At 48.9% G+C, this 27,246-nt stretch overlaps 1 protein-coding gene across 1 annotated transcript in view; it reads left to right on the top strand.

The window, feature by feature from the left end:
• The window catches only part of POU2F2 (POU class 2 homeobox 2), a 189,115-nt gene that overhangs the window by 21,444 nt on the left and 140,425 nt on the right, over positions 1–27,246 (top strand). Inside the window, exon 2 of the mRNA XM_072113747.1 lies at positions 9,794–9,861. Within this exon, the coding sequence (XP_071969848.1) occupies positions 9,831–9,861 (31 nt within the window). The 5' untranslated portion in view covers positions 9,794–9,830. The remainder of the gene's footprint in view (positions 1–9,793; positions 9,862–27,246) is intronic.

Genomic DNA, 27,246 nt, shown 5'->3' with positions numbered 1-27,246 from the left:
CAGGACTCACAGGCTTTCTCTATGAGTGGAGGAGCAACAGGACTCACAGGCTTTCTCTATGAGTGGGAGGGGGGGATACAGGACTCACAGGCTTTCTCTATGAGTGGAGGGGGAGCAGGACTCGCAGGCTTTCTTTATGAGTGGGAGGGGGGAGCAGGACTCACAGGCTTTCTCTATGAATGGAGGGGATACAGGACTCACAGGCTTTCTCTATGAGTGGGAGGAGGAGCAGGACTCACAGGCTTTTTCTATGAAGCGGAGCAGGACTCACAGGCTTTCTCTATGAGTGGGAGGGGGGGGCAGGACTCACAGGCTTTCTCTATGAGTGGAGGGGGAGCAGGACTCACAGGCTTTCTCTATGAATGGAGGGGATACAGGACTCACAGGCTTTCTCTATGAGTGGGAGGAGGAGCACGACTCACAGGCTTTTTCTATGAAGCGGAGCAGGACTCACAGGCTTTCTCTATGAGTGGGAGGGGGGGGCAGGACTCACAGGCTTTCTCTATGAGTGGAGGGGGAGCAGGACTCACAGGCTTTCTCTATGAGTGGAGGGGGAGCAGGACTCACAGGCTTTCTCTATGAGTGGGAGGAGGAGCAGGACTCACAGGCTTTCTCTATGAGTGGAGGGGGAGCAGGACTCACAGGCTTTCTCTATGAGTGGGAGGAGGAGCAGGACTCACAGGCTTTCTCTATGAGTGGAGGGGGAGCAGGACTCACAGGCTTTCTCTATGCGTGGAGGGGGAGCAGGACTCACAGGCTTTCTCTATTAGTGGAGGGGGAGCAGGACTCACAGGCTTTCTCTATGAGTGGAGGGGGAGCAAGTCTCACAGGCTTTCTCTATGAGTGGAGGGGGAGCAGGACTCACAGGCTTTCTCTATGAGTGGGAGGAGGAGCAGGACTCACAGGCTTTCTCTATGAGTGGAGGGGGAGCAGGACTCACAGGCTTTCTCTATGCGTGGAGGGGGAGCAGGACTCACAGGCTTTCTCTATTAGTGGAGGGGGAGCAGGACCCACAGGCTTTCTCTATGAGTGGAGGGGGAGCAGGACCCACAGGCTTTCTCTATGAGTGGGAGCGGGGAGCAGGACTCACAGGCTTTCTCTATGAGTGGAGGGGGAGCAGGACTCACAGGCTTTCTCTATGAGTGGGAGCGGGGAGCAGGACTCACAGGCTTTCTCTATGAGAGGAGGGGGAGCAGGACTCACATGCTTTCTCTATGAGTGGAGGGGGAGCAGGACTCACAGGCTTTCTCTATGAGTGGAGGAGGAGCAGGACTCATAGGCTTTCTCTTTGAGTGGAGGATGAGCAGGACTCACAGGCTTTCTCTATGAGTGGAGGGGGAGCAGGACTCACAGGCTTTCTCTGAGTGGAGTAGGGAACAGGACTCACAGGCTTTCTCTATTCGTGGAGAGGGAGCAGGACTCACAGGCTTTCTCTATGAGTGGGAGCGGGGAGCAGGACTCACAAGCTTTCTCTATGAGTGGAGGAGGAGCAGGACTCACAGGCTTTCTCTATGAGTGGAGTAGGGAACAGGACTCACAGGCTTTCTCTATAAGTGGAGGGGGAGCAGGACTCACTGGCTTTCTCTATGAGTGGAGGAGGAGTAGGACTCACAGGCTTTCTCTATGAGTGGAGGAGGAGCAGGACTCACAGGCTTTCTCTATGAGAGGAGGGGGGAGCAGGACTCACAGGCTTTCTCTATGAGTGGGAGCAGGACTCACAGGCTTTCTCTATGAGTGTAGGGGGAGCAGGACTCACAGGCTTTCTCTATGAGAGGAGGGGGAGCAGGACTCACAGGCTTTCTCTATGAGTGGAGGAGCAACAGGACTCACAGGCTTTCTCTATGAGTGGAGGAGCAACAGGACTCACAGGCTTTCTCTATGAGTGGGAGGGGGGGATACAGGACTCACAGGCTTTCTTTATGAATGGGAGGGGGAGCAGGACTCACAGGCTTTCTCTATGAGTGGAAGGGGAGCAGGACTCACAGGCTTTCTCTATGAGTGGAAGGGGAGCAGGACTCACAGGCTTTCTCTATGAGTGGAGGGGGAGCAGGACTCACAGGCTTTCTCTATGAGTGGAGGGGGAGCAGGACTCACAGGCTTTCTCTATGAGTGGAGGCGGAGCAGGACTCACAGGCTTTCTCTATGAGAGGAGGGGGAGCAGGACTCACAGGCTTTCTCTATGAGTGGAGGGGGGAGCAGGACTCACAGGCTTTCTCTATGAGTGGAGGGGGAGCAGGACTCACAGGCTTTCTCTATGAGTGGAGGAGGAGCAGGACTCACAGGCTTTCTCTATGAGTGGAGGAGGAGCAGGACTCACAGGCTTTCTCTATGAGTGGGTGGAGGAAGCAGGACTCACAGGCTTTCTCTATGAGTGGAGGGGGGAGCAGGACTCACAGGCTTTCTCTATGAGTGGGAGCAGGACTCACAGGCTTTCTCTATGAGTGGAGGGGGGAGCAGGACTCACAGGCTTTCTCTATGAGTGGAGGGGGAGCAGGACTCACAGGCTTTCTCTATGAGTGGAGGGGGAGCAGGACTCACAGGCTTTCTCTATGAGTGGAGGGGGAGCAGGACTCACAGGCTTTCTCTATGAGTGGAGGGAGAGCAGGACTCACAGGCTTTCTCTATAAGTGGAGTAGGAGCAGGACTCACAGGCTTTCTCTATGAGTGGAGGGGGAGCAGGACTCACAGGCTTTCTCTATGAGTGGAGGGGGAGCAGGACTCACAGGCTTTCTCTATCAGTGGGAGCGGGGAGCAGGACTCACAGGCTTTCTCTATAAGTGGAGTAGGAGCAGGACTCACAGGCTTTCTCTATGAGTGGAGGAGGAGCAGGACTCACAGGCTTTCTCTATGAGTGGAGTAGGGAACAGGACTCACAGGCTTTCTCTATGCGTGGAGAGGGAGCAGGAATCACAGGCTTTCTCTATGAGTGGAGGAGCAGGACTCACAGGCTTTCTCTATGAGTGGAGGAGGAGCAGGAATCACAGGCTTTCTCTATGAGTGGAGGAGGAGCAGGACTCACAGGCTTTCACTATGAGTGGGAGGAGGAGCAGGACTCACAGGCTTTCTCTATGAGTGGAGGAGGAGCAGGACTCACAGGCTTTCTCTATGAGTGGGAGGGGGAGCAGGACTCACAGGCTTTCTCTATGAGTGGGAGGAGGAGCAGGACTCACAGGCTTTCTCTATGAAGGGGAGCAGGACTCACAGGCTTTCTCTATGAGTGGAGGGGGAGCAGGACTCACAGGCTTTCTCTATGAGAGGAGCGGGAGCAGGACTCACAGGCTTTCTCTATGAATGGGAGGGGGAGCAGGACTCACAGGCTTTCTGTATGAGTGGAGGAGGAGCAGGACTCACAGGCTTTCTCTATGAGTGGAGGAGGAGCAGGAATCACAGGCTTTCTCTATGAGTGGAGGAGGAGCAGGACTCACAGGCTTTCTCTATGAGTGGGAGGAGGAGCAGGACTCACAGGCTTTCTCTATGAGTGGGAGGAGGAGCAGGACTCACAGGCTTTCTCTATGAGTGGAGGGGATACAGGACTCACACGCTTTCTCTATGAGTGGGAGGCGGAGCAGGACTCACAGGCTTTCTCTATGAAGCGGAGCAGGACTCACAGGCTTTCTCTATGAGTGGGAGGGGGGGCAGGACTCACAGGCTTTCTCTATGAGTGGAGGGGGAGCAGGACTCACAGGCTTTCTCTATTAGTGGAGGGGGAGCAGGACCCACAGGCTTTCTCTATGCGTGGAGGGGGAGCAGGACTCACAGGCTTTCTCTATTAGTGGAGGGGGAGCAGGACCCACAGGCTTTCTCTATGAGTGGAGGGGGAGCAGGACTCACAGGCTTTCTCTATGAGTGGGAGCGGGGAGCAGGACTCACAGGCTTTCTCTATGAGTGGAGGGGGAGCAGGACTCACAGGCTTTCTCTGAGTGGGAGCGGGGAGCAGGACTCACAGGCTTTCTCTATGAGTGGAGGGGGAGCAGGACTCACATGCTTTCTCTATGAGTGGAGGGGGAGCAGGACTCACAGGCTTTCTCTATGAGTGGAGGAGGAGCAGGACTCATAGGCTTTCTCTTTGAGTGGAGGATGAGCAGGACTCACAGGCTTTCTCTATGAGTGGAGGGGGAGCAGGACTCACAGGCTTTCTCTGAGTGGAGTAGGGAACAGGACTCACAGGCTTTCTCTATGCGTGGAGAGGGAGCAGGACTCACAGGCTTTCTCTATGAGTGGGAGCGGGGAGCAGGACTCACAAGCTTTCTCTATGAGTGGAGGAGGAGCAGGACTCACAGGCTTTCTCTATGAGTGGAGTATGGAACAGGACTCACAGGCTTTCTCTATGCGTGGAGAGGGAGCAGGACTCACAGGCTTTCTCTATGAGTGGGAGGGGGGAGCAGGATTCACAGGCTTTCTCTGAGTGGGAGGAGGAGCAGGACTCACAGGCTTTCTCTATGAGTGGGAGGAGGAGCAGGACTCACAGGCTTTCTCTATGAGTGGAGGGGGGAGCAGGACTCACAGGCTTTCTCTATGAGTGGGAGGGGGAGCAGGACTCACAGGCTTTCTCTATGAGTGGAGGAGGAACAGGACTCACAGGCTTTCTCTATGAGTGGAGGAGGAGCAGGACTCACAGGCTTTCTCTATGAGTGGAAGGAGGAGCAGGACTCAGGCTTTCTCTATGAGTGGGAGGAGGAGCAGGACTCACAGGCTTTCTCTATGAGTGGGAGGGAGGCAGGACTCACAGGCTTTCTCTATGAGTGGAGGGGGGGGATACAGGACTCACAGGCTTTCTCTTTGAGTGGGAGGAGGAGCGGGACTCACAGGCTTTCTCTATGAGTGGGCGGGGGAGCAGGACTCACAGGCTTTCTCTTTGAGTGGAGGATGAGCAGGACTCACAGGCTTTCTCTATGAGTGGAGGGGGAGCAGGACTCACAGGCTTTCTCTATGAGTGGAGGGGGAGCAGGACTCACAGGCTTTCTCTATGAGTGGAGGAGGAACAGGACTCACAGGCTTTCTCTATGAGTGGAGGGGAGCAGGACTCACGGGCTTTCTCTATGAGTGGAGGGGGAGCAGGACTCACAGGCTTTCTCTATGAGTGGAGGGGGAGCAGGACTCACAGGCTTTCTCTATGAGTGGAGGAGGAGCAGGACTCACAGGCTTTCTCTATGAGTGGAGTAGGGAACAGAACTCACAGGCTTTCTCTATGCGTGGAGAGGGAGCAGGACTCACAGGCTTTCTCTATGAGTGGGAGCGGGGAGCAGGACTCACAAGCTTTCTCTGAGTGGAGGAGGAGCAGGACTCACAGGCTTTCTCTATGAGTGGAGTAGGGAACAGGACTCACAGGCTTTCTCTATGCGTGGAGAGGGAGCAGGACTCACAGGCTTTCTCTATGAGTGGGAGGGGGGAGCAGGATTCACAGGCTTTCTCTGAGTGGGAGGAGAAGCAGGACTCACAGGCTTTCTCTATGAGTGGGAGGAGGAGCAGGACTCACAGGCTTTCTCTATGAGTGGAGTGGGGAGCAGGACTCACAGGCTTTCTCTATGAGTGGGAGGGGGAGCAGGACTCACAGGCTTTCTCTATGAGTGGAGGAGGAACAGGACTCACAGGCTTTCTCTATGAGTGGAGGAGGAGCAGGACTCACAGGCTTTCTCTATGAGTGGAGGTGGGAGCAGGATTCACAGGCTTTCTCTATGAGTGGGAGGGGGAGCAGGACTCACAGGCTTTCTCTATGAGTGGAGGCGGGAGCAGGACTCACAGGCTTTCTCTATGAGTGGAGGGGGGGCAGGACTCACAGGCTTTCTCTATGAGTGGGAGGGGTAAGCAGGACTCAGGCTTTCTCTATGAGTGGAGGAGGAGCAGGACTCACAGGCTTTCTCTACGAGTGGGAGGGGGGAGCATGACTCACAGGCTTTCTCTATGAGTGGAGGAGGAACAGGACTCACAGGCTTTCTCTATGAATGGAGGGGAGCAGGACTCACAGGCTTTCTCTATGAGTGGAGGGGGAGCAGGTCTCACAGGCTTTCTCTATGAGTGGAGGGGGAGCAGGACTCACAAGCTTTCTCTATGAGTGGAGGAGGAGCAGGACTCACAGGCTTTCTCTATGAGTGGAGTAGGGAACAGGACTCACAGGCTTTCTCTATGCGTGGAGAGGGAGCAGGACTCACAGGCTTTCTCTATGAGTGGGAGCGGGGAGCAGGACTCACAAGCTTTCTCTGAGTGGAGGAGGAGCAGGACTCACAGGCTTTCTCTATGAGTGGAGTAGGGAACAGGACTCACAGGCTTTCTCTATGAGTGGAGTAGGGAACAGGACTCACAGGCTTTCTCTATGAGTGGGAGGAGGAGCAGGACTCACAGGCTTTCTCTATGAGTGGGAGGAGGAGAAGGACTCACAGGCTTTCTCTATGAGTGGAGGGGGGCAGGACTCACAGGCTTTCTCTGAGTGGGAGGGGGGAGCAGGACTCACAGGCTTTCTCTATGAGTGGAGGGGGAGCAGGACTCACAGGCTTTCTCTATGAGTGGAGGAGGAGCAGTTCTCACAGGCTTTCTCTATGAGTGGGAGGGGGGGCAGGACTCACAGGCTTTCTCTATAAGTGGGGGAGGAGCAGGACTCACAGGCTTTCTCTATGAGTGGGAGGAGGAGCAGGACTCACAGGCTTTCTCTATGAGTGGGAGGGGGAGCAGGACTCACAGGCTTTCTCTATGAGTGGGAGGAGGAAGCAGGACTCACAGGCTTTCTCTATGAGGGGAGGAGGAAGCAGGACTCACAGGCTTTCTCTATGAGTGGGAGGAGGAGCAGGACTCACAGGCTTTCTCTATGAGTGGGAGGAGGAGCCGGACTCACAGGCTTTCTCTATGAGTGGAGGGGAGCAGGACTCACAGGCTTTCTCTATGAGTGGGAGGAGGAGCAGGACTCACAGGCTTTCTCTACGAGGGGAGGAGGAGCAGGACTCACAGGCTTTCTCTACGAGTGGAGGGGGAGCAGGACTCACAGGCTTTCTCTATGAGTGGAGGGGTATACAGGACTTACAGGCTTTCTCTATGAGTGGGAGGAGGAGCAGGACTCACAGGCTTTCTCTACGAGTGGAGGGGGATTGGGAGTGATTATTGTGGGGCACATCGTTTGCTCCCTACCATTATGTCCTATCAGAGCCACTTACTGTACTTACAGCTATGAGATGATAGAGACACTCAATAATATTTGTAGATTAGCAGAACGCCTCGTTTTCTCTGCACATTACTTCCGCATTATGTGGCGTTGCTAATGGAGCGTTCACTCCGGCGAGAGGCAGAGCTCCGGTACGAGGGATGGCTGATCAAGCATCGTGTTATAACATGTGCCGCTCCTCCAGGATCCCCGTATCGGGCGATCTCCCCCGCCGCTCAGGTGATTCAATTAGTGGCTCAATCAGCGGGATTGACTTGAAGCCGGTCACTAATTGAATGAGACTTGTTATAGCGGAACAATAGAAGGTTCTCCCATCTACTGATATCCTGGTACATAATAGCGATGGGGCGCTGCATGTCCCTGCGTTATATCTGTAGTGTAGCAGTACATCCCGTAGCTCCATCTATAGGGGAAATCCATCAGACTGCTGTCCTGGAATTCTGCAAATCCTTCCGAAAATGAAATGTTCAAATCGGGAGGGTCGGAAACGGTAGGCGCACAACAAGACCGGGAATATTCTCTCCAAATCTATTTATTATTACTAAAAGGAGAGGTAACAGATCATCACAGCGCGTTTCGGGGAACCAAGGTCCCCTTTTTCAAGTGAAAGAAGATCCGGTTCCTGGACGATCTGTTACCTCTCCTTTTAGTAATAATAAATATATTTGGAGAGAATATTCCCGGGATTGTTGTGCGCCTACCGTTTCTGACCCTCCCGATTTGACTCCCAGACCGGCATAGCCCCCTGAAACATCGGCCGCCACGGACCATTGTCCTTCCAAACTAACACTAGAGTTGTGCCTTGTTGAGCAACCACCAAAACACCTGTAACCAAGCGATACTACCCTATGAGCGCTAGTTTGTTTTGTCTCTTTTTGCTAAAATGAAATGTTGGCAGACTTATCCATGCTCAGTGTGAGGGTGCGGTCACATGTTCAGTATTTCGGATGTCCCAAATAAAAGAGGAGGAGATGCATCTCCATGATGCGTCCTTGTTAGGCACCAGGGTTAGGAGACCCTCTGTACCACCGCAGACGATGACATGAGCCGACACCTGGGAGCGGAGTCTAAGGGTGATGTCACACGTTGCGTTTTTAGGCCGTTTTTGGGCCGCTTTTAGTTTTCAGATCTTAAAAACAAGTGCTTTAAAAAACGCATTCGCTTTTGACCCGTTTGAATTAAGATAATTGGTCAAACCTGTCAAAAACGCATGCGTTTTTTACGATCTGAAAACGCACTAACTAAAAACGGCCTAAAAACGCCATGTGTGTCACCATCCTAAGTGGCACCTGGTATTCACCTGGTGCCCGCCGCACAGCTGGTTGGACTTGTTGCGGCGTGGTACCACCAGGTCGCTCCACAGGCGCAACTTTGCTAAGGTGGCGGCCAAGGCGAAGTACAAAGTTGAAAGGGAAGATCGTGGCAGGGGACAGGCAGGAGGCTGAGACAGGCAGCAGAAGTCGGGGACATAGCGGAAGGTCAGGACACAAAGCTTTCTCAGAGGCCGGCGCCACACAGGGCGCTTTGTCTGCACTTGCAAACGCAAACGCAGACAAAGTCGCGCCCACCGGGGCGGGCCTCGGCCCAATCGCATCAGCGTTTCCATGGAAACGCCTGCGATCGGGAACGAGCCGCCGGTGTTTCGCGATAAATTAACACATAACACCGGCGGCTCGTTCCCGATCGCAGGCGTTTCCATAGAAACGCCGATGCGATCGGGCCGAGGCCCGCCCCGGTGGGCGCGACTTTGTCTGCGTTTGCGTTTGCAAGCGCAGACAAAGCGCCCTGTGTGCCGCCGGCCTAAGGGTGAAGACACACATGGCGTTTTTAGGCCGTTTTTGGGCCATTTTTAGTTAGTGCGTTTTCAAATCGTTAAAAAACGCATGCGTTAAAAAACGCATCCGTTTTTAAAAACGCATCCGTTTTTTGAAAACGCATGCGTTTTTGTCCGTTTTTCATTGCGCAATTTCGGAAAAACTGACAAAAACACATGCGTTTTGAAAAAACGCATGCGTTTTTAAAAACTGATGCGTTTTTAACGATCTGAAAACGCACTTAGTAAAAACGGCCCCAAAACGGCCCAAAAACGCCATGTGTGTCTTCACCCTAAGGCTGTGAGACACAAAGATCCAGCAGGGGACACAGGAAGGGGCTGGATATTTAACAGAATTGGCAGCTGCCAGCACCAATTATCGGCGCTGGATCGAGGGAAGATGTGACCAGCGGCGGGGGCCCCGGGCAGCGGAGAGGGGAATGGGTGCGCCTGCGACCCGGTACCTGGATCGCAGGTGCACCCGTGACAGTTCTCATCCGTTATGATCTACACCTGCTTCTGAAAAACTGAACGTGTGGTTGCGTGCACCGAAAAAAAGCACCGAAAACTTGGCTGGTTCGAATCCATTATTCTTCATTTGTGCGAGTTTAAGCAGCTATGAATGTGTTCATACAGCTGCTTACACTTTCTGCAATGAAGAAAACGGAGTCTAACCAGCCAAACGCATTATAAACATACAAAACCACCCGCGTTTCCAGTGCTCTGCACTCTGGATGGCCACTGGTGGCTCTTAGTTTCAGGTGCTCATTGGGCGCTGAGCAACAACTGAGCCAATCACTCATCAGTCTATATGTGTGTTATTCTTCCAGGTCCTGTGTTGCATGGTCGGCACATCCACATTGATCCATGGATCCCCCCAGAAGCCGGCAGAGTACAGGTAGGTGCTTATACTACAGATTTACAGTCAGTGTTGGACCCTACATCCATCTAGATAGAAAAATCCTAAAAGATCCAAACCTGCATCTGTACAGATCACATACATGTCAGGATCAGGGGTAGTGGATCCACTGGACCACCACAAACAGTGACATATGCTGACACCTGGGAGCGGAGTCTTAGTGGTATCCGGTTTTCACCAGAGCCCACCGCAAAACAGGTTGGACTTTCTGCAGCGAGCGTTGTGTCACCAGGTCCCTCCACAGCGACTTTTCTTGCGGTGGGGGCAAAGTCGAAATACAGAATCGTGAGACAGAATCATGGTCGGGGAGAGGCAGGAGGTCAGGACAGGTAGCACAGGATCAAGGTCAACGGCAGAGCAAAAGGTCAAGGCTGGCAGAAGAGGAGCGGAGTGGGGAACGGAACCAAGGTCACAACTGGAAAACAGGATAAACGCACAGGGCAAGGACACAGCTTTCTCAGTGGCATGGAAGCACAAAGATCCGACGGGCATGAGAGAAGAGGCTGGCTATTACATTGCCAGGTGGGCAGCGCCTATTAGCAGTGCACTGGCCCTTTAAATCTCCAGAAGCCGGCACGCACATGCCCTAGGAGGCAGGGACGCATGCGCCAGATCGCGGGAGACAGTAAGAGAGCTTGCTGCACAGCTGAGGGCGCACAGGGAGGCTCCTGCTACCCGTGACCGTACACATCCACCATACACTGTACTATAAATGTGTAATCATCAATGTGTGTCGGATGTGTCCGGTATTCGTTGTAGTTCTTGCAGCCGGTGTCCCGGCTCCTGTGTACTGATCTGCTCCAGATCTTTCCTGTATCAGGGCCGTCGCTGGGTGACATTGAGTTTCAGCTCTTCTATAGATTTTGGATTGGGTTCAGGACTGGAGAGACCATTGCAGGACCTTGAAATGCTCCTTATTTGCCTTGGCTGTGTGAAGACCCAACTCCTACCTGATGCCTTTCTACTGTGCCACATAAGAAAAAGATGGCAGGACATGGGGCATGACCCTGCTCTAAGCGGATGTTAACCTATTAGATCCCACGATCAGTGCTGGGGATCTATGTACCTTCAGAGGGAGTGGCTCCCTCTCCTCCCGGCACCCCACAGTGCGATCCCTGTCTGCCATCGGCTTCTGCCAGCTCGGCCCAGCCATACATGGTTATTGCAGTGCATTAGTATGAACTAGTGATCATATGTTTACTAATTCATATGATAGAATTGTAAAAATAAAAAAGTAATATAAAAAAAAACACAAAAAATTAAAAAAAAATAAAAATCATTAAAATGTCCCAAAAGCTCCTAACACATATATAACAATAAATAATAGAAAAAAAGTAAAAAAAAAAAAACACAACATGTTAGGTATCACCGCGTCCCAAAATTCCTAATCTATAAAATGATAGAAACGGTTATTCCTGGCCGTGAACCCCGTAATGTGAAAATGACCTCAATATCCAAATCGACACTTTTTTGCCCTTTCAAAACACATAAAAATGTAATAAAAACTGATCTAAAGGTAACACAAGCCCCAAAATGGTAACAGTAATTTATTTATTTTTTTTGGTACAAAAAGTTTTAATTTTTGGTAAAATATTAGTGTCTGTGTTCACCTAAATTAATAATAATTAATAAAAAGAATTCCCTCATTTATATAGTGCACACAGATTACGCAGCGGGGCACAGAGCTTGCAATTGCGTTTTGAAATGTAATCCATAGGCTGGGGGTGGCAGTCACTGCCTGGATCCATGAGAAAGTGTCCCTGCTCTGATGGTAGATGGTTAGATATATATATCACACCTGACTGTCACTTCAACAGTTAGCATTTGGTTATAATGGTTCCCTGATATCTACAAACACAAGACACATATGAAAGAGGAAATTCTCGTCTTTCACATGAGGTTCTAGGTACCAGGGATCCAAAGTTATCGCAATCTGAAGTGTGTGGGCACAATGAAGGAGGAGCAAACGGTGAACACAGGAACCTCTCACAGATACAATGAATATGGACTACTCTGTGGGTACACATGTGGGATAACAGGAACGTCTATTTGTGTCATTACTCCTCTTTTACTTGCTGGCCCTTTCCTCCGTTACTTGTACCTGTTATGGAGGTTTTACTGGAATTCTTATGAACTTCGGAAGGTTCCGTTATTGTGCAGCTAATAGAATGGCGCACATATTACACCCATCTAACATAGATATTTAGTTTTTTAGTTGTTACTGTTGTGGAAGGATGTGTGTAATGATAGATCTGCGTCACGCTCAGTGCAAATTGTGTGCCCCCCCTCCCCCCCTGAGGATTTAACGTTGCTGCATATTTTGCCAAATATACACATGTGGGCTATGTATGAGCTCCGCTCACTGGTTTTGGGGAAGTACATTTTATTTATAAAAAAAAAAATAGAAAAAAAAGTCAGTGCGGGGAAATTGACAACCGCCCCCCCCCCCACATTTGTGGCATTTCCTTGTTGGTTCTGTTGTAACGCCTTTCTTTGTGAGCTCCAGATGACGCTTCCCCTTTATTCTTTGGGTCGGTCCGATCACAGGGAGAAAACATTTATATTTGTTGTATTAGGTTTTATTAGAAATTTTTAAAAAAATGTAAATCTTTTGTACAAAAACCAAAATGTGCTTTTCCGTCAGTAACTACTTGGCTGTACGGAGCGGTGTACGGTGTCAGCTTTTGCTCTACGTGTTGCTTAATAATAATAATAATAATTATTCTTTATTTCTATAGCGCCTACAGATTACCCAGCGCTGCACGAAGCATGACAGGTTGGTCTTATTAATTGATGTCAGTTTGGGAAATATTATTATTATCATTATTATTATTATTATTATATGAAACAGTTTGATGATTTTTTATTCAAATATTTATGGATGGAAAAGGTGAAAAAATGTCGATTCTGACTTTTGGACACAATGTTCCGTGTTAATGGCCGGAAATAATCTTTTTAATAATTTCCCCTGATGTGTTTATGATTTGCACGGTTTATTTTTATATGTTTTCCAGGGAAAAAAATTAAAATTAAATTTTTTTTAATGTTTTAAATTTTGTTTTCATTTTTTAAAAAAATATTATTTCAGACCCCCTGGAGGATCGGATAGCCCCTACAATGTGCTGCTGTCATTGTACTGAGGATCTCTAATAGCCTGTCTCTATGAGACTGTAGGCTGCCATGGCAACCTATTGGCGCCCTGAGATGGGGGTCCTCACCGGCACTTCTGTTAGGTGCTGCCGTCCGGTTCGGCCAAGCCACTTAACAGGTTAACTTCTGCGATTGGTGGCGGCCCTGACGGCGGGTGTCAGCAGCGTTATACAGGTGACACCCGCCGTGTATGGAGAGGGTTCAGCCCCTGATCTCGCTCCATACTCCCCCCGCAACACCACAGCGTTATATGTACATCAAGGTGAGTGAAGGGGTCAATTAAAAGTTATTTCGTATACATGGCAGGCTGCGATTTATGGAAATTGGATCTTTTTACTTTGTTTGTTAAATGTTTCTAAACACATTCGTGGATTGTATCCATATATTGCCCGGTTTGTGTTTTATCATTCATGTGTCATATTTATACATCACTGTGACTGATTATTTTTACACTTACATTTTTACAATTTTACGTAAAAATGTAACTTTTTTTTTTGTAATTTGTTTTTGTCACAAAGTTGCATGATGGTGGCGCAGGCTGTCAGCAGTGCTAATGTATGCAGAATGCAGGGGATGATTGTGTGATATGCTGCCATACATTAGTACTGCACTGTATTACAATGGACAAGTGACCACATGATCCCACCCTGTGACAAAATAAAACAGTAAAAAAAAAAGTGCAATTAAAAAAATTATTAAAAAAGAATAAGTCCCCATCCCGTATAATAATGAAATCCAACATAAAAAAGTGAAAATCACCCCAAAAAACCCCACAACATATTGGGTATCGCCACGTCCGTAACAACCTGTACAGTAAAATACAATTGTCACTGAAAACGTAAGGTGAACGCCGTCAAAATAAAAAGAAATAATAATAAAAACAGCATAAAAAATAATAAAAACAGCACAAAAAGTGATCAAAAAGTTACAATTACTCCCAATATAATACCAAGAAAAAGTACAGCAAAAAATAAGCTCTAAAGCAGCTCTGTAAACGAAAAAAAATAAAAAATGTTCTGCCTGTTATTACCCGGTGATGCAAAAAGAAGCAAATTTCTCACAGAATAAGTTCTATATTCAGCAAAACAAGTTAATCCTAAAAAAGCCATAAATGGGGCATCGCCGTAATCATGATGAGCCGTAGAATGAAGAGAACACATTATTTTTATGGTGCGGTGAACAGACGGAAAAATGCTAAAAACCATAAACAAGAATTAATGATTTTTTTTAACCACCACCAGGAAAGAGTTAATAAAATCTGATTATTTGCTACTGAACCCCCCGGAAATGATGGACCTGAAAAGTGGATGTCATCCCGAAAAAATAAGCAAAATTATGAGGAAATGCACATTTTATATCCTGCACAATGTGAGGCTGCGGATCTGCTCTGGATGTCACTGCTTCCCTTCTATCCCCGGCTGTGCGCCCCCCATAAAGCAGTCACCACCAGATATGGGGGGTCCTCATATTGGGGATCAAACTTTGTAGAGATTTTGTCATTCAATACTTTGTGACGGTTTTAATTTGTGGCCAAAATTAATATATTGTAAAAAAAAGAAACCCAACTTGTGAATTCCACCTGCATTTTGTTTTAACCCCTGTGAAACATCTAAAGGGTTAACACACTTCTTACTGTTGATTTGTCACACACTGAGGGGTGCGGTTTCTGTAATGGGGTAACTTACGGGGTTTTACTGCTGTTTAGGCCTCTGAAGGTCACTTAGAGCCGAGCAGGAGCCTCTGAATAAGGGTTTGGGTGAGAAAAATTGCACCGAAAATTCTGAACCTCCGAACAACCTAGAAAACAGAGAAGAAGCGTAACCCCCCCCCCCCCCCCCCGCCCCATATAAAGCAGAACTATCCACACCACAAGAGAGGAGGAGGCATAAACCCCGATATAAGGCAGACAATGGGAAATGTTAGTTATGGAGTTACTTGACTGCCTGAAATGCAGAAAATTGTATAAATTCTTAAAATGAATAATTTATAGAAATTTTTGCCAAAACATATCACCAAAATGTTTCTATTCCTTTGAAGTACAACATGTGACAGCAAACCAATCTCATAGCATCCTGGATGTGATAAAGTGTTACAGAGGCAGAAGCTCCTATACAGGACACTGGGGAAATGTACAGCATCAGGCCGGGTCCTAAAGCCCTAAGATGGCTCAGAGCTGAAGGGGTTAATCCCGGCCCATGCAGTCCCCTGCTCGTCTGCTTTCTATATATATATACATGTATATGGGTTTTAGGACCTTTACTTCTAATCGCTATATATTTTGCAGGATCGTGTCTTATCATTTCTAGCCGCACAGAGGATTTTTTGGTTATTTCAGATTTAGTGAATGCAATTTTAAAATTGGGAAGGTTTCTGCTTTTAGAAAATATCCGGTTTGTTTGGGTTTGTTATAATTCTTTAGGCTGTAATTTCTGTGTTATGTATACTGTCGGCTAGGGCCTGGCAGGGGAAGGGTCAGGCTGCAGTGACATGCGCTGGCCATGTGCAGGAGGGGCGCTGTGTCCAGGTACCTGTCATTGTGCTGGTGACATGTATGAGGGATGCCATGGTCCATCTGCTGTGTCTATCCCCTGTCTGTATCTCCTAGCACTTCCCCCTCATGCACTTCCCTGTGTAATGATATGAGAGGGGTGGGCTGGGGCAGGAGCCCTTTGGCCCTCGGGACTATAGGGGGAAGGGGAGATAGAGGACAAAGGCCACGGCTACTGTCCCTTTGTCTGCAGAGGAGTGATAGAATAATACTGGCGAGCGCCTGCAGATGGCGGCAGACTGATAACAGAGAGCAGGCGCTGACACACAGGGACCCGGGGATGCCACAGGACGCTTTGAAGGTGTCCAATTATTTTTCCATCCATGTGAAGATACAACTTAGTAACTAAACAACATCCTGATGCAGATAATGGCGGTGCAGGCTGCTGCATACTGGACGCACATCATAGTATCACCTATAGAGAACACTATACATGTATATACACTATAGAGAACACTATACATGTACATACACTATAGAGAACACTATACATGTATATACACTATAGAGAACACTATACATGTACATACACTATAGAGAACGCTATACATGTACATACACTATAGAGAACACTATACATGTATATACACTATAGAGAACACTATACATGTACATACACTATAGAGAACACTATACATGTACATACACTATAGAGAACGCTATACATGTACATACACTATAGAGAACACTATACATGTACATACACTATAGAGAACACTATACATGTACATACACTATAGAGAACACTATACATGTACATACACTATAGAGAACGCTATACATGTACATACACTATAGAGAACATTATACATGTACATACACTATAGAGAACACTATACATGTATATACACTATAGAGAACACTATACATGTACATACACTATAGAGAACACTATACATGTACATACACTATAGAGAACGCTATACATGTACATACACTATAGAGAACACTATACATGTACATACACTATAGAGAACACTATACATGTACATACACTATAGAGAACACTATACATGTACATACACTATAGAGAACACTATACATGTACATACACTATAGAGAACACTATACATGTACATACACTATAGAGAACACTATACATGTACATACACTATAGAGAACACTATACATGTACATACACTATAGAGAACACTATACATGTACATACACTATAGAGAACACTATACATGTACATACACTATAGAGAACACTATACATGTACATACACTATAGAGAACACTATACATATATACACTATAGAGAACACTATACATGTACATACACTATAGAGAACATTATACATGTACATACACTATAGAGAACATTATACATGTACATACACTATAGAGAACATTATACATGTACATACACTATAGAGAACGCTATACATGTACATACACTATAGAGAACGCTATACATGTACATACACTATAGAGAACGCTATACATGTATATACACTATAGAGAACACTATACATGTACATACACTATAGAGAACGCTATACATGTATATACACTATAGAGAACGCTATACATGTATATACACTATAGAGAACACTATACATGTACATACACTATAGAGAACACTATACATGTACATACAGTATAAATAATCCCATAGCTGGTTACATATTTCTCCCCCTCATATAATGTATCTGCAGGACATGTAAGGAGATGTCCACCTCTTGTCCTTTGTGTGGGGGGCAGTGCCCTGCAGCCCCCGCTGTAACACATAAGCCCTCCCACCCTTCCCAGGTCATATGAATTATCTCATTACATGGGGCTTGTGGCCAATGTTACTCACACGTCTGCTGTGGAGGGCGACAATGGCCTCATTACATATCCTCAGTATTCATGTACAGCGTATACACATAATTACAGGACATGAGTGTCATAGAGGCCATCGCAATCTATACAGGAGGTGACAGTGCTTGTACAATGGTCACAGGAGCTTACAATCTATGAGGAGGAGGGGACAGGAGGTGACAGTGCTTGTACAATGGTCACAGGAGCTTACAATCTATGAGGAGGAAGACACAGGAGGTGACAGTGCTTGTACAATGGTCACAGGAGCTTACAATCTATGAGGAGGAGGGGGCACAGGAGGTGACAGTGCTTGTACAATGGCCACAGGAGCTTACAATCTATGAGGAGGAGGACACAGGAGGTGACAGTGCTTGTACAATGGTCACAGGAGCTTACAATCTATGAGGAGGAGGACACAGGAGGTGACAGTACTTGTACAATGGTCACAGGAGCTTACAATCTATGAGGAGGAGGGGACACAGGAGGTGACAGTGCTTGTACAATGGTCACAAGAGCTTACAATCTATGAGGAGGAGGACACAGGAGGTGACAGTACTTGTACAATGGTCACAGAAGCTTACAATCTATGAGGAGGAGGGGACAGGAGGTGACAGTGCTTGTACAATGGTCACATGAGCTTACAATCTATGAGGAGGAGGGGACACAGGAGGTGACAGTGCTTGTACAATGATCACAGGAGCTTACAATCTATGAGGGGGAGGACACAGAAGGTGACAGTGCTTGTACAATGGTCACAGGAGCTTACAATCTATGAGGAGGAGGACACAGGAGGTGACAGTGCTTGTACAATGGTCACAGGAGCTTACAATCTATGAGGAGGAGGACACAGAAGGTGACAGTGCTTGTACAATGGTCACAGGAGCTTACAATCTATGAGGAGGAGGGGACAGGAGGTGACAGTGCTTGTACAATGGTCACATGAGCTTACAATCTATGAGGAGGAGGGGACAGGATGTGACAGTGCTTGTACAATGGTCACAGGAGCTTACAATCTATGAGGAGGAGGGGACACAGGAGGTGACAGTGCTTGTACAATGATCACAGGAGCTTACAATCTATGAGGGGGAGGACACAGAAGGTGACAGTGCTTGTACAATGGTCACAGGAGCTTACAATCTATGAGGAGGAGGACACAGGAGGTGACAGTGCTTGTACAATGGTCACAGGAGCTTACAATCTATGAGGAGGAGGACACAGAAGGTGACAGTGCTTGTACAATGGCCACAGGAGCTTACAATCTATGAAGAGGAGGACACAGGAGGTGACAGTGCTTGTACAATGGTCACAGGAGCTTACAATCTACGAGGAGGAGGACACAGGAGGTGACAGTGCTTGTACAATGGTCACAGGAGCTTACAATCTGTAAAGAGGAGGACACAGGAGGTGACAGTGCTTGTACAATGGTCACAGGAGCTTACAATCTATGAAGAGGAGGACACAGGAGGTGACAGTGCTTGTACAATGGTCACAGGAGCTTACAATCTATGAGGAGGAGGATACAGGAGGTGACAGTGCTTGTACAATGGTCACAGGAGCTTAAAATCTATGAGGAGGAGGACACAGGAGGTGACAGTGCTTGTACAATGGTCACAGGAGCTTACAATCTATCAGGAGGAGGACACAGGAGGTGACAGAGCTTGTATAATGGTCACAGGAGCTTACAATCTATGAGGAGGAGGACACAGGAGGTGACAGTGCTTGTACAATGGTCACAGGAGCTAACAATCTATGAGGAGGAGGACACAGGAGGTGACAGTGCTTGTACAATGGTCACAGGAGCTTACAATCTATGAGGAGCAGGGGACACAGGAGGTGACAGTGCTTGTACAATGGTCACAGGAGCTTACAATCTATGAGGAGGAGGAGGACTCAGGAGGTGACAGTGCTTGTACAATGGTCACAGGAGCTTACAATCTATGAGGAGGAGGAGGACTCAGGAGGTGACAGTGCTTGGACAATGGTCACAGGAGCTTACAATCTATGAGGAGGAGGAGGACACAGGAGGTGACAGTGCTTGTACAATGGTCACAAGAGCTTACAATCTATGAGGAGGAGGGGACACAGGAGGGGACAGAGCTTGTACAATGGTCACAAGAGCTTGCAATCTATGAGGAGGAGGACACAGAGGGTGACAGTGCTTGTACAATGGTCACAGAGCTTACAATCTATGAGGAGGGGGACACAGGAGGTGACAGTGCTTGTACAATGGTCACAGGAGCTTACAATCTATGAGGAGGGGGACACAGGAGGTGACAGTGCTTGTACAATGGTCACAGGAGCTTACAATCTATGAGGAGGAGGACACAGGAGGTGACAGTGCTTGTACAATGGTCACAAGAGCTTACAATCTATGAGGAGGAGGGGACACAGGAGGGGACAGAGCTTGTACAATGGTCACAAGAGCTTACAATCTATGAGGAGGAGGACACAGGAGGTGACAGTGCTTGTTCAATGGTCAAAAGAGCTTACAATCTATGAGGAGGGGGACACAGGAGGTGACAGTGCTTGTACAATGGTCACAAGAGCTTACAATCTATGAGGAGGAGGGGACTTGGGGGTGACAGTGCTTGTACAATGGTCACAGGAGCTTACAATCTATGAGGAGAAGACACAGGAGGTAACAGTGCTTGTGCAATGGTCACAGGAGCTTACAATCTATGAGGAGGAGAGGGCACAGGAGGTGACAGTGCTTGTACAATGGTCAAAGGAGCTTACACTCTATGAGGAGGAGGAGGACACAGGAGGTGACAGTGCTTGTACAATGGTCACAGGAGCTTACAATCTATGAGGAGGAGGAGGATACAGGAGGTGACAGTGCTTGTACAATGGTCACAGGAGCTTACAATCTATGAGGAAGAGGACACAGGAGGTGACAGTGCTTGTACAATGGTCACAGGAGCTTACAATCTATGAGTAGGAGGGGACACAGGAGGTGACAGTGCTTGTACAATGGTCACAGGATCTTACAATCTATGAGGAGGAGGACACAGGAGGTGACAGTGCTTGTACAATGGTCACAGGAGCATACAATCTATGAGGAGGAGGGGACAGGAGGTGACAGTGCTTGTACAATGGTCACAGGAGCTTACAATCTATAAGGAGGAGGACACAGGAGGTGACAGTGCTTGTACAATGGTCACAGGAGCTTACAATCTATGAGGAGGAGGGGACAAAGGAGGTGACAGTGCTTGTACAATGGTCACAGGAGCTTGCAATCTATGAGGAGGAGGATACAGGAGGTGACAGCGCTTGTACAATGGTCACAGGAGCTTACAATCTATGAGGAGGAGGGGACACAGGAGGTGACAGTGCTTGTACAATGGTCACAGGAGCTTACAATCTATGAGGAGGAGGAGACACAGGGGGTGACAGTGCTTGTACAATGGTCACAGGAGCTTACAATCTATGAGAAGGACACAGGAGGTGACAGTGCTTGTACAATGGTCACAGGAGCTTACAATCTATGAGGAGGAGGAGAACACAGGAGGTGACAGTGCTTGTGCGATGGTCACAGGAGCTTACAATCTATGAGGAGGAGGGGAGACACGGGAGGTGACAGTGCTTGTACAATGGTCACAGGAGCTTACAATCTATGAGGAGGAGGACACAGGAGATGACACTGCTTGTACAATGGTCACAGGAGCTTACAATCTATGAGGAGGAGGATACAGGAGGTGACAGTGCTTGTACAATGGTCACAGGAGCTTACAATCTATGAGGAGGAGGACACAGGAGGTGACAGTGCTTGTACAATGGTCACAGGAGCTTGCAATCTATGAGGAGGAGTATACAGGAGGTGACAGTGCTTGTACAATGGTCACAGGAGCTTACAATCTAGAAGGAGGAGGACACAGGAGGTGACAGTGCTTGTACAATGGTCACAGGAGCTTACAATCTATGAGGAGGAGGGGACACAGGAGGTGACAGTGCTTGTACAATGGTCACAGGAGCTTACAATCTATGAGGAGGAGGAGACACAGGGGGTGACAGTGCTTGTACAATGGTCACAGGAGCTTACAATCTATGAGAAGGAGAAGGACACAGGAGGTGACAGTGCTTGTACAATGGTCACAGGAGCTTACAATCTATGAGGAGGAGGAGAACACAGGAGGTGACAGTGCTTGTGCGATGGTCACAGGAGCTTACAATCTATGAGGAGGAGGGGAGACACGGGAGGTGACAGTGCTTGTACAATGGTCACAGGAGCTTACAATCTATGAGGAGGAGGACACAGGAGATGACACTGCTTGTACAATGGTCACAGGAGCTTACAATCTATGAGGAGGAGGAGACACGGGAGGTGACAGTGCTTGTACAATGGTCACAGGAGCTTACAATCTATGAGGAGGAGGAGAACACAGGAGGTGACAGTGCTTGTACTATGGTCACAGGAGCTTACAATCTATGAGGAGGAGGGGAGACACGGGAGGTGACAGTGCTTGTACAATGGTCACAGGAGCTTACAATCTATGAGGAGGAGGACACAGGAGATGACACTGCTTGTACAATGGTCACAGGAGCTTACAATCTATGAGGAGGAGGAGACACGGGAGGTGACAGTGCTTGTACAATGGTCACAGGAGCTTACAATCTATGAGGAGGAGGGGAGACACGGGAGGTGACAGTGCTTGTACAATGGTCACAGGAGCTTACAATCTATAAGGAGGAGGGGACACAGGAGGTGACAGTGCTTGTACAATGGTCACAGGAGCTTACAATCTACGTGGGGGAGGACACAGGAGGTGACAGTGCTTGTACAATGGTCACAGGAGCTTACAATCTATGAGGAGGAGGACACAGGAGGTGACAGTGCTTGTACAATGGTCACAGGAGCTTACAATCTACGTGGAGGAGGACACAGGAGGTGACAGTGCTTGTACAATGGTCACAGGAGCTTACAATCTACATGGAGGAGGACACATGAGGTGACAGTGCTTGTACAATGGTCACAGGAGCTTACAATCTATGAGGCGGAGGGGGCACAGGAGGTGACAGTGCTTGTACAATGGTCACAGGAGCTTACAATCTATGAGGAGGAGGACACAGGAGGTGACAGTGCTTGTACAATGGTCACAGGAGCTTACAATCTATGATGAGGAGGACATAGGAGGTGACAGTGCTTGTACAATGGTCACAGGAGCTTACACTCTATGAGGATTGGGGTGTGGGCACAGGTGGTAGCGGCTCCTGCCTTTCCTTGCTCTCTCAGATATACATCCCTATCATTCCTGTACCCAGGAGCCTAATCTTGTCACCCCAGAGATTCTGGTACCTGGGGCATCTGGTTGTCTCCATTAGACAATGACCTGGGATCCTAACACAGAAAGACAAAGTGCAGCTCTGTGTGTTATAGCTCAGGCTGCCGACTGCTGTGTTTTGGTCCAGTGTGTCAGCTTAGTGTACAATCCAGTCCTGAGAGTCCAGATTATCTGATGATTATTGAGCACGAATCAACAAACAGCAAAAATATTTAGAGTGCCACGATGCAGACCCTATGTGTGACCCTGTGTATGCAGACCCTATGTGTGATCCTGTGTATGCAGACCCTATGTGTGATCCTGTGTATGCAGACCCTATGTGTGATCCTGTGCATGCAGACCCTATGTGTGACCCTCTGTATGCAGACCCTATGTGTGACCCTGTGTATGCAGACCCTATGTGTGATCCTGTGTATGCAGACCCTCTGTATGACCCTGTGTATGCAGACCCTATGTGTGACCCTGTGCATGCAGACCCTATGTGTGACCCTGTGTCTGCAGACCCTATGTGTGACCCTGTGTATGCAGACCCTATGTGTGACCCTGTGTATGCAGACCCTATGTGTGACCCTGTGTATGCAGACCCTATGTGTGACCCACTGTATGCAGACCCTATGTGTGACCCTGTGTATGCAGACCCTATGTGTGATCCTGTGTATGCAGACCCTATGTGTGACCCTGTGTATGCAGACCCTATGTGTGACCCTGTGCATGCAGACCCTATGTGTGACCCTGTGTATGCAGACCCTATGTGTGATCCTGTGTATGCAGACCCTCTGTATGACCCTGTGTATGCAGACCCTATGTGTGACCCTGTGCATGCAGACCCTATGTGTGACCCTGTGTCTGCAGACCCTATGTGTGACCCTGTGTATGCAGACCCTATGTGTGACCCTGTGTATGCAGACCCTATGTGTGACCCTGTGTATGCAGACCCTATGTGTGACCCACTGTATGCAGACCCTATGTGTGACCCTGTGTATGCAGACCCTATGTGTGATCCTGTGTATGCAGACCCTATGTGTGACCCTGTGTATGCAGACCCTATGTGTGACCCTGTGCATGCAGACCCTCTGTATGACCCTGTGTATGCAGACCCTATGTGTGACCCTGTGCATGCAGACCCTATGTATGACCCTGTGTCTGCAGACCCTATGTGTGACCCTGTGTATGCAGACCCTATGTGTGACCCTGTGTATGCAGACCCTATGTATGACCCTGTGTATGCAGACCCCATGTGTGACCCTGTGCATGCAGACCCCATGTGTGACCCTGTGTATGCAGACCCTATGTATGACCCTGTGTATGCAGACCCCATGTGTGACCCTGTGCATGCAGACCCTATGTGTGACCCTGTGTATGCAGACCCTATGTGTGACCCTCTGTATGCAGACCCTATGTGTGACCCTCTGTATGCAGATCCTATGTGTGACCCTCTGTATGCAGATCCTATGTGTGACCCTGTGTATGCAGACCCTATGTGTGACCCTGTGTATGCAGATCCTATGTGTGACCCTGTGTATGCAGACCCTATGTGTGATCCTGTGTATGCAGACCCCCTGTATGACCCTGTGTATGCAGACCCTATGTGTGACCCTGTGTATGCAGACCCTATGTGTGACCCTGTGTATCAGACCCTATGTGTGACCCTGTGCATGCAGACCCTATGTGTGACCCTGTGTCTGCAGACCCTATGTGTGACCCTGTGTATGCAGACCCTATGTGTGACCCTGTGTATGCAGACCCTATGTGTGACCCTGTGTATGCAGACCCTATGTGTGACCCTGTGTATGCAGACCCTACGTGTGACCCTGTGTCTGCAGACCCTATGTGTGACCCTGTGTATGCAGACCCTATGTGTGACCCTGTGTATGCAGACCCTATGTGTGACCCTGTGCATGCAGACCCTATGTATGACCCTGTGTATCAGACCCTATGTATGACCATGTGTATGCAGACCCTATGTGTGACCCTGTGTATGCAGACCCTATGTGTGACCCTGTGCATGCAGACCCTATGTGTGACCCTGTGTATGCAGACCCTATGTGTGACCCTGTGTATGCAGACCCTATGTGTGACCCTGTGCATGCAGACCCTATGTGTGACCCTGTGTATGCAGACCCTATGTATGACCCTGTGTCTGCAGACCCTATGTGTGACCCAGTGCATGCAGACCCTATGTGTGACCCTGTTCATGCAGACCCTATGTGTGACCCTGTGCATGCAGACCCTATGTGTGACCCTGTGCATGCAGACCCTATGTGTGACCCTGTGCATGCAGACCCTATGTGTGACCCTCTGTATGCAGACCCTATGTGTGACCCAGTGCATGCAGACCCTATGTGTGACCCTGTGCATGCAGACCCTATGTGTGACCCTGTGTATGCAGACCCTATGTGTGACCCTGTGCATGCAGACCCTATGTGTGACCCAGTGCATGCAGACCCTATGTGTGACCCTGTGTATGCAGACCCTATGTGTGAGCCTGTGTATGCAGACCCTATGTGTGACCCTGTGCATGCAGACCCTATGTGTGACCCTGTGTATGACCCTGTGTATGCAGACCCTATGTGTGACCCTGGGTATGCAGACCCTATGTGTGACCCTGTGTATGCAGACCCTATGTGTGACCCTGTGTATGCAGACCCTATGTGTGACCCTGTGTATGCAGACCCTATGTGTGACCCTGTGTATGCAGACCCTATGTATGACCCTGTGTATGCAGACCCTATGTGTGACCCTGTGTATGCAGACCCTATGTGTGACCCTGGGTATGCAGACCCTATGTGTGACCCTGTGTATGCAGACCCTATGTGTGACCCTGTGTATGCAGACCCTATGTGTGACCCTGTGTATGCAGACCCTATGTGTGACCCTGTGTATGCAGACCCTATGTGTGACCCTGTGCATGCAGACCCTATGTGTGACCCTGTGTATGCAGACCCTATGTGTGACCCTGTGTATGCAGACCGCATGTGTGACCCTGTGTATGCAGACCCTATGTGTGACCCTGTGTCTGCAGAACCTATGCATGACCCTGTGTATGCAGATCCTATGTATGACCCTATGTATGCAGACCCCATGTATGACCCTATGTATGCAGACCCTATGTGTGACCCTGTGTATGCAGACCCTATGTGTGACACTGTGTATGCAGACCCTATGTGTGACCCTGTGTATGTAGACCCTATGTGTGACCCTGTGTATGCAGACCCTATGTGTGACCCTGTGTATGCAGACCCTATGTGTGACCCTCTGTATGCAGACCCTATGTGTGACCCTGTGTATGCAGACCCTATGTGTGACCCTGTGTCTGCAGACCCTATGTGTGACCCTGTGTATGCAGACCCTATGTGTGACCCTGTGTATGCAGACCCTATGTGTGACCCTGTGTCTGCAGACCCTATGTGTGACCCTGTGTATGCAGACCCTATGTGTGACCCTGTGCATGCAGACCCTATGGGTGACCCTGTGCATGCAGACCCTATGTGTGACCCTGTGTATGTATTATTCATAGTCTCAGTCTCTCCACCCTACAGACCTCTGAAGCTGGTGGAGACTTCATCTTCTGCACCCCTTCCAGTTATGGCCCTGGTGGTCTGTAGTGCTATCCACGAGCTCCTCCACCAGTGCAGCGCAGCCCATACATGTGCAGGCAGTATACAGGCAGTATACAGGCAGTATACAGGCAGTATGTACAGGCAGTATGTGCAGGCAGTGTACAGGCAGTATGTGAAGGCAGTGTACAGGCAGTATGTGCAGGCAGTATGTGCAGGCAGTGTACAGGCAGTATGTGCAGGCAGTGAACAGGCAGTATGTGCAGGCAGTGTACAGGCAGTATGTGCAGGCAGTGTACAGGCAGTATGTGCAGGCAGTATACAGGCAGTGTACAGGCAGTGAACAGGCAGTATGTGCAGGCAGTGTACAGGCAGTATGTGCAGGCAGTGTACAGGCAGTATGTGCAGGCAGTGTACAGGCAGTATGTGCAGGCAGTGTACAGGCAGTATGTGCAGGCAGTGTACAGGCAGTATGTGCAGGCAGTATACAGGCAGTATGTGCAGGCAGTGTACAGGTGACGGTTCTTGTAGATGGATATGCATGGAGGTGCAGCACACAGTCAGCGCTGAACTTTACTTACTACCTAGCGGCATAAGTCATGTCCAAGTTCATCTCATCCCCCTCTCCAGCAGCCCAGACAGCAGCCTATCAATAGGTTAATCCTGGGGTCGGCAGGTCAGGATTATTGAGAAAGTGATTAGGTCCCCGTCAGATCAATTCCTCCTTAGCTGCCCCTCCCTGGACACATAAACACCATTGATTTTGTGTGTGTTTAACATGTCTGTGGAAGGACATTGATCTCCCTTCCTGGAGAGAGGAGGAGGGGGTGACCCTCGCCGGCTGCACTCATACAACCCTGCCGCCTGTTCACACTGGGCTCCACTACTGCAAGAAATTGCCTCAGATGAGATTAGCCCCCGGAGAAGGCAGAATTCTACAGCCCCCCGTGTCCTCCCCCTGGTGCCCGCCGTATAAGTCAGCATTTCTCTAAAGGGTCATTCATCACAAACCTCGCTACCTGCAG

The sequence above is a fragment of the Engystomops pustulosus genome, chromosome 6 (genome assembly GCF_040894005.1).
Source record: "Engystomops pustulosus chromosome 6, aEngPut4.maternal, whole genome shotgun sequence".
Taxonomy (NCBI): domain Eukaryota; kingdom Metazoa; phylum Chordata; class Amphibia; order Anura; family Leptodactylidae; genus Engystomops; species Engystomops pustulosus.
The sequence above is the reverse complement of the archived record's forward strand: the minus strand, read 5'-3'. Positions and strand labels throughout refer to the sequence as shown.